Raw genomic sequence first — 11,120 nt, 5'->3', positions numbered from 1 at the left:
AAACATGAATTTCTCTAAGGGAATTTTGTTTTATAAACATTTAACATCGTTTTATTTAAAACTGATTGGATTATTTTTATACAAAAGTCCATGACTAAAGTACTGTAAACCAACATTATTCGCGTCTAAAAAAAATGTTAGCGAGTTTCGCAAGAACCTTTTCGTCGCGTTTTTGTTGTTGTTTTTGTTTTGTTTTGTTTTTTTTTTTTGGGGGGGGGGGGGTTGCCGCAACGAGTCTTAAGTTTGACCTATATAGTATGAGTTAATGAACAACAGGTGTGAAGATAAGTATTTAACGCGAAAATTAGTCCCTGCATACCAGTTTATCTCGGATAATTCGCGAATAAGAATTGGTCTACAGTAAAATAATTTTTGTCTTAATAAATTATAACATTCATGCACTTTGTCAAAATAGACCACTAAAAGTCCTTATTTATTGCTATTTCACATTTTCTCGCCCCATGATTGAACTTTTTACTTTTTAAGCGGATGCGCTTAAATATTTGATACTCTTTCTATTTGATTTCAAGCGGATGCTCCTAAATATTTGATAGACTTTATTCCTTCATCCCAGTGACTGTGAAACTATTGTATTTAAAATCACTTAACTGAAAAAAAAACTCTGGTCATGATATTAATAATAAATGAAAGATGCTTGAAATATAGATATAGCGCATGACATGCTACGGAGAATAGAGCGGACACATTAGATATTCTTACAGATCCTCACAACAACAAAATATCCTTGAGAATGGAAGGGATACATATTATTATTACAGATCTTGGTCATAGCATTTCACACTTGAACTCAGTTTTTCTTTCTGTTTTCAAAAAAAGCAGTCACTCTGTATATATTCAAATCCAATTTGTGACTGATTAAAAATAATTGTCGAAAAGAAAGTACATGTACTACTTCAATCATTATAGTCTGAGCAAGGGGCGTTTGTGTCACAATAATTATTAATGTATGTTGTCTTTACCTATAAAATAGCTGCACACGTACATGACACCATATTATATCTGATAGATTTAATAAATGCCTTGAAAACTGCCTTTAGCTTTGGTTATCTGTATACATGTAATCGAGTATTTTTCCCAAAGAAGCTCATTAACGTCACCGAACAGCCGGGGCAGATACTCATTTATTTATAAACGTAGAAAAGCTGATTTGAATTCAAAAACAGACTTCAAAGCTGACCATGCAATTCAAACTTTGCGCAGTGCAGATGAAATCGCAACTCGGCCTTTTGAGTGTGTTTTAGAGCTCCTATGGGTAATCTTTTTCAGCAATAAACGCAAGTCTCATCTATTTAGAATGAATTTTGTTGGCTTGTCCATACTATTATGTTTGTACTGCATGCGTGTTTTCTGCGTTTAACGGCATGTTGGCATTCGTCGAGTAGCTAAATGCATGCGTGTTTCAAACATACTGAGCTGGATGGTCAACAAAGGATCTATTACGAAAAACAATTGAATTGACTTATAGGGGAGAAGGATTTCCCGAAAAAAAAATCACTTTTTGAAAAAAAAAATTTCGGTTATTTTCAATCGTACATAGTTCTAGATTTTTCGAATTTGCATTTTAAATCTATCATATTGCTCTTTCAATTTTATAATTAATCTTCAAAGGTTGGCCAAAACAGCATTTTCTCAGTAAAATGGTATATTTCTGCTTGTTGTATTTTTTTTTGCCTAGAGGACCTCCTTCAGAACCGGCCTGCCCCTAACGAATCTTAGATATTTCGATAGATTTTGTTCAAAGGAATAGACCAAGATAGAATATTGTGAGGGACACCCCGGCCCTGGGGTCGAATTTTGCCAAAAAGAACGACAAAAATTTCGGAAACTGATTTCTATCATACTTGTCTTTTTTTTTTTACAAAATCTATATGTAAAAGACTTAGGCCTTGATAGCTTAGGTTAAAGCGCTGACTGTGTCACACATGATGTTTTTGTGCCCTGATTCGATTCCATCTGTGGGCATAGTTTTCTTTTTTAAATTAACGGCATTTATTAACATCGATTTATTTTTTATGCAGAATTGTGCATTTTATATACCAAACTATACTTAACCCTTTTCCTTAAATGCACATTTGCTCTTTGAATTGAAGATATCGATGGAAAAAGTATATATTTTACTACTTCACTACATGTAAAAGCAATCAACCGTCACTATGCCCTAGTGTAAGCACGCTTTGTTTGAGGACAAGAACCATTCACTCTCTGTTACTCAAGACAGGTTCTACGTAAAAAAAAAAATCATGCCGACGATTCAACAATGTCCTGTATGTATGTAATTAAATAGACGAAATGATTTGAGATAAAATTAACGAGGGAATAAGTTAAAATCGAATCCTTTATCTACCTATTGATTTTACTGCAACGATCGAGACAGGGTAGAATGATATTTCCTTCACCACCATAACTTGTCTAGATGTTATACACTGGGCCATAATGGTCGTTTACAGCTGTAACTTACGTAACTTGTCTAGATGTAATACACTGGTCCACATTGGTCGTTTACAGCTGTAACTTACGCATCTTCGCTAGCCAAGGGTTTTCGGTCCACTTTGCTCCCCATAAACCCTTGGCGGATTTCATTGCGAAAACTCGGTGATGTGGTGGCGCTATCTAGCGAGCAACTTGAGTTGCGCCCCTTGCATATTTACATTTTAATCGAATTAAACAACGGGTTATATACACACTACGGCATTAATACAACTTGAAAACATGTTGACTACCGAATATTAGAACATAATTAACGATGCTATTAAATACGAATTAAGTTATAAACTAGGGAAAGCACGGAATGTTTTATTCATAGTGTTTTGTATGGACCTGTACCAGGAGTGAAAAAGTCGCCGATTTATATGAAAGCTTTCATGTCATAAAACCAGGTATCGTTGTCGGAAATATTGTGAACCAAAGAAATTAAATAAAATAAATCTCACTGAACCTTTAAAAGCAATAACCATAAGCAGGAACGTATATACTAACGGGATGGGCAACGTCTACATTCGCCATGTTTACTTCCCATGCTATAACGCGAGCCTTGACAAGTTTGTAGAACTATGTTCAATCCCAGTAAAATATATAGGTTTTCAAAGCGATCTGGTTAGACCATCGTTGGCGAGGCACTAGCTGTTCTCGAGAACTTGTGTCTCAATTTAATATTTACCAAAGATCACACATGTGTTTTCTTTTAAAGTTTATATTTACAAGCACTGCGATTGGATCAGCTACTCGCAGCTGCAGCCAATCATAAAACGGAGCTCGTCACCGAGTTTTCGCAATGAAATCCGCCAAGGGTTTATGGGGAGCAAAGTGGACCGAAAACCCTTGGCTAGCGAAGATGTAACTTACGTAACTTGTCTAGATGTAATACATTGGTCCACATTGGTCGTTTACAGCTGTAACTTACGTAACTTGTCTAGATTTAATACACTGGTCCACAATGGTCGTTTACAGCTGTTACTTAACATAACTAGTATAGATTTTATACACTGGCCTACAATGGTCGATTACAGTTGTCTGTGTAGTATATGATGGTAGAAACACTAGTCCTGTATGCAGGGAGCTTGGTTCGATTCAGCAATGCGACAATTATCTTTATTGATTATATTAACAACTCCAAGATTACAAATAGAAAATGTGTTTGAACGACAAAAGGCATGTCAATAACTTTCAGTCATTATTTGTCATTTTACTTGGCTGTACTTTGTGTACTGAGTCTCCTGGGTATCACATCTTTCTTTAATAAAAGTCAATGTATTTTATAAACACTTTATCATTACCACTTTTTGTTGATCTTTGATTGACCTTTTACAAAACAGTTTCATCATGGATAAAAAAGATTGGTCTCAATTTCATTCCCTCCTGAAAATGGAATGACTCCTTTTTTTTTGAAAGACACAAAGTATTTTATCAAAATTTGTTTATTTAACATAGTATAGTGCAAGTTCTTCAGTTGTTTGATACGCACGAGTAACGTTATGGTAACTTGATGGTGAACAGGGATCACACCTTATGGATGACTCGCTTGTTAAGCTGACCGATTTCCTATTGATTGACCTATTACAAGCGTAACGGGTAATTAATTTGATTAAAACGGATTTTCCTTCGTTGGTTAACAGTATTTTGTGAACAGTGAAGGACCTAAAGGCGTTCCACCAATGTTCACAAAATGTGTGTTACTCTATACTTTTCAAAGGGTTCAAAAGACGAGGGAATCGAGAATACTAAATATATGGACTTACTGTTAAATCGCTGATGATCGGAACTCGTTCGTCTTTGATGCATTATATATATATTATATCTTTTGTAAGTTCAATCAGTTGCTCGGCAAATGGTCTCCATGACGTCACGACACCATGTGATGATCTCTGTTACATTTCGAAGGCGGACAGGGCGTGACGCAATTATTGTTGGGGTTGGGGTTTTTTGCATTATACATTTTAACCTTTCAATTCTACGTCGGACCCAAACTAAGTTAAGCTTTTTTAAAAGTTTAACACTACATATACCAGGCAAGGTTCAAACCCATCATTTAAAAAAAAAAACACCAACAAGCATCTTTGACATAACAATAGTTTTAGCCTCAACCAATGGTCACTGATTTAATATAATTATATATATCGATGTATTACTTTATATCCATGCTTGTACCGGTAAATCAATTTTGATTTATTGATGCTCTGATTTTTCCCTCTTCACTACATTCAAAACAAATTATGAACAATTTTCTGAATCAATATTCGAAACTGTTAAAGGAATCGATCTTTGGGTAATTAAATTCAAATGATGAACAAAGATGTAGATTGTGTAACACATAACTTCAATGATTGAGAAAAAAAAAACATTCTAACTTTGAAACGTTTGTTTTAATATGACATTTAGATAAAAATTCTTTAAAATTGACAACCCATTTTTATTGAGAATATTCAAACAATCAAGCTTTATTTAATGATTTTGTAAACAACATAATCTAATGATTCTGAAGTAAAGTTTACCAAAACGGTCGGCTCCCGTGAAGGCGTGTAATAAAATTTAAGACTTCCGCGCACAGATACACAGATAAGCATACTTAAAACTACTAAATGTGCATATGTACTAAAATTAAAAAGTTTATGCATTGTGTATACGTTTTCAGGTTTATAAAAAATATATTTAGAAAAAACATGTTTTTAATACTTTTATATCTTGGTTTTTACATGTATACATTGTATATTGTATAAAAAAAAATCTCATCTGTGAACGAAAACATGAATGAGAGAAGATGTCCGTGAAGTATACATCACTCATAATCCTTTGAGAAGTTTTTAACAACAATTAAGTAACTTCGTCATGATGGGTAATTGCGTATCACACGGCAAACGATACAGTGACGCGCATGTCATTGTTCTGTGGAAAGGGGGGTAACTGAGTCACCGAGTTTCTCCTGCTACTAGGTGGCGCTATAGGTGCAGTGTCTTTTTCGGCTATTTCCGCCTCCCTTTGAGCTTCCAATTTTTTGGCACTTCTCACTCTGTTCAGAATTTCACTTTCCGGAAAAACGTGTGGCCCGCTTCCATCGGGACCCTTACATATACTGCTCAGATCGTAGACAGTCGTATCACCGCCGCGCGGACTCACGAAATAGTCCCTCTCCCGACTCCGCAGAATCCGCTCCACTCTTTCCGGTGCCACAATAGCTTTAGATTGAATTGAAATGTTCGGAAAATACATCCTCTGATCCTGGGCGCTTTTTACCCTTTTCTTGATGCGAGTGCAGTCTGAGCAAAACTTGGGACCAAAAACATCACACTGGGCCGACTTCATCCTGTTTCTGGCTTCCGCCTGGCGGTGACATGCAGGAGGGACAACTCGAAGGTTGTATCCCTCCATCCGTCTGTCCGCTATATTGAGTACACTCTGAGAGACGGTATTGAAGTAACGAGCATGAAAAGCATTGTTTACATATTTGTACTTTTCAGCGATCGTGACTGAATGCTGTGAAAGGCGACTAGATACGAGTCTCGGCGACAAGTCGTGAAAAGAAACGCCTTGTGTCTTTCTGGCCTGAATAAGATCACTTAACAGCTTGACCTGGTTTCGAAAGAGCGCTTTCTCCATGTGTCGTTCTAACCGACTCTCCCGGGCGACCAAGCCCAGTGGGCGTACTGCCCGTCTGTCTGACCGTCTCTGCATGTCAGGGTCGAACGAAGGTGCCTCGACCGGGTCTACAAAAGAAGTCTAAAATTATTTCTGTGTGAATGATTTATAATTAATTTGAATTTAAAAGTAAACATTATAGATGTTCACACTTGGAAAAAAATCGACTTTGGAGAAAATAAAGTAGCTATAAAATTGTTGATTCGTTGTAGTTTGCTTCAAATTAAGCTTGACGGTACCCGAAAAAATATTAGAAAAAATGACAAGCTAGGTTGGCAGTTTTCAAATTTCAAGCATTTGCATGAAAGGAATTAAAGAATAATTATAACACTGAGAGTTATAACAAAACAAAAAAATCAAAGTACCGAAGAACTGACGGGAGTTGATTTTATCGATGTTTATAACAAAAAAATCAAAGTACCGAAGAACTGACGGGAGTTGATTTTATCGATGTTTATATATTTTAAAATCAATGATATGTTATTTTGCAAGACAAGTACAGGTAGTTTCTAATCTGTATTTGAATTACGCACATTTTTATAATATGAATTTTTGGGACTTTTTCGACACAAGAATGTTGATAAAACCCCTATGAATCATGTTTCATGTAAGTAATATTTAAAGATAGAATAAATTCAATCAAACTATGTATCAGTGATAGAAATATTTCTGCAGAATTTATGGATCCAAGCAATATTGAACTCTCGTCTCGTTCAACCAAACGCTCGGCTGTCGCCGTTAATCTCCGACAAGCAAGAGAGACTCTCTGCTTGTCGGAGATTTACGGAGACAGCCGAGCGTCGAGTTGAACGAGACTATATTGAACTCTGGAGTAAGAATACATACAACCACAAAAATATTTAAATTGTTCGTACCATTTTAAATCTGACTATTTTCAAAGTATTTATAAATATGTTTCCTTGAAAAACAATGCTTTAACATACATTATTTCTAACTTATTAATTATTCTCAAGAACTAATTTTTGTCAGCGGCGATGATTTGTGCTTTGGTCCAAACACTGTTTCATTTTCGGTTTGTCAGAGTAACTGCATAGGAGAGTTGATTAAAATCAACTCCCAATAATCAATGTTTAAGAATGGAACTATGTAATCAGAGTATAGAGAGTCTTTTAATCTTGTAGCCCCGGAACTTGTAATTTGACAGATTTACATATATTTATCGAGGAGAAGGTACAGAAAAAATATAAGAGATATGTTTGTGAATCGTACAAATTTGGATCAATATTTCAGTTCTTACAAGTCTAAATTGATTTTACTGTATTTTAAAGTATTTTGTTGTTAATTTTACCATACCATTCTTCGAGAAGAATGATAAAAGTTGGCCTTGTACAATCCCAGTGTGGAGGTATATGAAAACATGACCATAACAAATGGGAATTTCTAATAAATTTTCAATCCATTGTTATTTTTTGGATGGCACCTGTCGATTTTCCTTGTTAAAAGAGATCAATTGATTTTGTCTACCTTATGACAAGGGGACCATGTTTCTCTATAAAGGAACTTTTTTCTTTATTAAATGAAGAAATATTAATGTTTGATTATAAAATATTGTACTTACCACAAAAGTCACGTGAGTATCCTTTTTCTACGATAAACGAATTTACTTTTTAAATCAGGCATGTTAATTTATGAATATACTGCTACAGCGTTTACTGGTACATTCAACTGTCGAATATTTATAAACTCTGAAAAATTTTCTGAAAGCAGACCAGAAAGGTTTTTAATTTATAAAGTATCTGTCAAAGATATTTTCTATGGTTTCTATCAGGAAACAGTATCGGATGTCAAATCATATCGCCGGCTTGTTTAACATGAACTGTTTGCAGTAGATTAGATATGAATTCAGACTGGTTAATGTAAACGTGGGGCATTGAGGGAGACTTCGCGTGGTACTGTGTGCATACCGTGTCAGTCTACAGACTAAATACACAGTCAAAGAACAGGGATCACGGCACTGAAACAACAGGAAGTGACGTCATACACAGTCAAAAAAACAGGCACCACGGCTATGAAACAACAGGAAGTGACGTTATACACAGTCAAAAAACAGGCACCACGGCTATGAAACAACAGGAAGTGACGTTATACACAGTCACAGAACAGGGACCACGGCACTGAAACAACAGTTTGTGACGTCATACACAGTCAAAGAACAGGCACCGCGGCTCTGAAACAACAGGAAGTGACGTCATACACAGTCAAAGAGGCTGGTTCAGCAGAGCAGTCACTTGCAAGCGCTTGCCAAAAATTGTGTTACAAAGGCGTGATCAACATAACAGTTGCTCACAAGCGCTCGCCCAAATTCCCTATATACGCAACATTTTTGCGAACGCTCAAGAGCACTTGCTCTGCTGAACACGCCTCCGGTAAAGGGATTTCTGGCGAGATATCACGGCACTGTTACAACAGGAAGTGACGTCATTTTTTAGTCATAGTAATCTGGGATTTTTAGGCGTCAATAACACAAATATAGTACTTGACGGTATTAAGGTTTCCATAATATAATACACCCGAAGGTAATGAGGCGTCCATAATATAAGTATAATATACTTAATAACGGTATTCAGGCGTCCATAACACAATTATTACACACTTGAAGGAATTACTGCTTTCATAGTTTAAGTATGACAGATTTGAAGGTATTGAGGTGTCAATGACACAGATCGTGTTCATAGTATCTTACACTGTCGGTACAGTAATACGCTGTCACGGCTTCAGTGTATCCCCCTTCCATATTCTTTCACAATCGCATGGGGTTTTTAAACTATATTTTCATGAATCAATGAAAATTTTAAAGACGATTTTTGCATTTCGTTAGATGTGTTTAAATCGCGAAAGTCAATTTGAAAATTCTACGTTGAAATTTAGAATTTAAGAGAAAATCAAAATATTATTTTTAAATATTCTAATTTTTTTTGGAAAACGTTATATATATATAGATTCTTTCAATGTTAAAACGTTTAGTGTAATAAAGATTCTGAAAGTAGCTTTTTTTGTAAAATTATGTTGAACGTAAAATGTAAAATGGTATGATGGGCGCATTGTTCGAACGCACTTTGAAACAGTTTGGACTTTGAAAAACATTTCAAAGTGCATTAGTTGGACGAAATACTTGGTACTTTTATAAGCAACAAATGATTGTGTTAACATTATTTAGCTCAATGAGATATATTTAGAAAAGAACCCAATACATTCTTAGCTAACTTAATAAACAGTTTCTCGATTGTCTTTTTCTTTACTCATTAGCTTACGTAGTTTGACAATTTACTCAAAAAGAACAACTCGGGAGATTTGAAATATCCAAATATGAAATAAACTGCATCGCTTAGCAACTGCCTTTTCTTTTTGTGTGTGTGGGTGTGTGTACGCCGCAAATTTTCTTTTTGTCTGGTACATTGGGCTATGCAAGAAACACAACCGATTGATATATATTGATTTCTGATATCAATGCATAACATAATAAACAACTGGCTTTAATAGCATGTGCTTATAAACAAACATTTCTTTGGTGTGCAAAAAAAGATACGTTAGTTTTGTTTATCAAAAAATAATATGATCTTATAGAACATCACTGCGAGAAAAAAAACCAACACACTCCATTTCTTAAATTTATAATTACCTTAACGTTTTTCAGTGTAAAATTTTTAAATATTGTTGTGATTTATTTGATCAGAAATTTGAAAATAGGGTTTATGTTGAAACACTTACAGATTATTTAACATACCATTTGAAAAATTATTGTTTGGCCTGCTCGTTTTATATACTACAATATCACTGTACTTAATCTACAACAAAGCGTATTTCGTTTTCCTTTCTTATACATTTACCCCAAGTTGCTAAATACCATGTTTTGGATGGAAAGATGAGGCGAAGGAGACCTTCTTCCTGTAATCAATTAAGTGGGGCACTGGTAATTGGCATGTATCATTGGTTACCCCCCCCCCCCCCCCCCCGTTCTGAAAGACGGTAAATAAGATTCACTATTGTCAACAAATCACCATACTATCATCAAATTAGAAATTCAAATCAAGAATTTGTGATTTATACATATTTTTGCGAAGTGCGTTAAGTGTCTTGATGTACGTTCTTAACGCAGTTTGATTTTTTTTTTGCATGGTACGCTGATTTGGTCTCAGATTTAACGCATTTTGAAAATATTTCAATGTGCGTAATTTTTTCAAAGTGCGTTGCCACAGCGCATTAAAAGCCATGCAAACTGCATCTGTTTAAAACTCCTATATGTTATCTAACTTTCAGTGTTTGCTGTATATATATACTCGCGGACGATGTTTGAAGTTCATTTACTGGTTCAGTGTTTGGTTTTAACAAATATATAGAAGTCCCCTGAACTCTTGGTCAACACTGTAACACTACTATTGCTACTTACCAGCATTCTGTGCATTGTATATGTCTGGGTCCATTGTAGTGTTATATCTCGTTCCTTGGGAGCACACGGGGCACGAGGCTCTTCTTCAACATACTGCACAAAATAAATATTTCTTTTCACTTTACCTTATGTAGTGAAGGGAAAAATTCTTTCTCAATGAAAGAAATGCCATTATGAAATTCAATGCAAGTGTCTGTATATTCACTAGGGTGCATTTGTTATCAAGAAGGGACAATACGGATTTTTAAGTGTCTATTCATTTCGATCGAACTGAATCTTGGCTGGGAGATTACAAAACCAACAAAATCACGCCGAATAAACTCATCAAAAGATAAACCTTCGCGCCTTCTATAGTTCCGTTGAAGGCGAAATCGATTCAAGGGCTTTAAAAAACTAAATTGGGCGATATTGCTTTTAATATTTTGTTCAAACACGTAAATTGAGATAAAATGACTTTTGTTGACACAAAGATTGAATTTAAATATAATCGTCTGCTTGTGGAGTGCCTCTCGATATTCGGGCTTTCTTTTACTACTGTAATTTTGTGTTGATTCATGTCGTG

At 35.2% G+C, this 11,120-nt stretch overlaps 2 protein-coding genes across 3 annotated transcripts in view; both read right to left on the bottom strand.

Annotated features, from left to right (window-relative positions):
* The window catches only part of LOC128184841 (glycine receptor subunit alpha-2-like), a 35,382-nt gene extending 31,042 nt beyond the window's left edge, over positions 1–4,340 (bottom strand). Inside the window, exon 1 of the mRNA XM_052854461.1 lies at positions 4,257–4,340. The gene's annotated coding sequence lies outside the window, so the exon portion shown is untranslated. The remainder of the gene's footprint in view (positions 1–4,256) is intronic.
* Positions 4,341–4,868: 528 nt separating this feature from the next.
* Positions 4,869–10,778, bottom strand: LOC128184844 (uncharacterized). Of its 2 annotated transcripts, none has more exons than XM_052854466.1 (2): positions 10,559–10,778; positions 4,869–6,218 (listed from the first exon to the last, which is right to left on the bottom strand). In XM_052854466.1, the coding sequence occupies exons 1-2, from the start codon at positions 10,590–10,592 to the stop codon at positions 5,362–5,364; spliced, it is 891 nt and encodes a 296-aa protein (XP_052710426.1). In that variant the 5' UTR covers positions 10,593–10,778; the 3' UTR covers positions 4,869–5,361. The 2 variants fall into 2 exon arrangements, with proteins under 2 accessions (XP_052710426.1, XP_052710427.1); XM_052854467.1 differs by lacking the exon at positions 10,559–10,778 and adding an exon at positions 7,730–7,911.
* Positions 10,779–11,120: the final 342 nt, after the last annotated feature.

This window comes from Crassostrea angulata, chromosome 5 (assembly GCF_025612915.1).
Source record: "Crassostrea angulata isolate pt1a10 chromosome 5, ASM2561291v2, whole genome shotgun sequence".
NCBI lineage: Eukaryota > Metazoa > Mollusca > Bivalvia > Ostreida > Ostreidae > Magallana > Magallana angulata.
Note: the sequence above shows the minus strand (reverse complement) of the source record. Positions and strands in the feature narration are given on the sequence as shown.

Coding starts and splice junctions, on each gene's coding strand:
- LOC128184844 (XM_052854466.1), bottom strand. CDS start 10,592: ATGGACCCAGACATATACAATGCACAGAATGCTG. Junction 6,219..10,558: donor ATACAATGCACAGAATGCTG/GTAAGTAGCAAT, acceptor CTTCTTTTGTAG/ACCCGGTCGAGGCACCTTCG.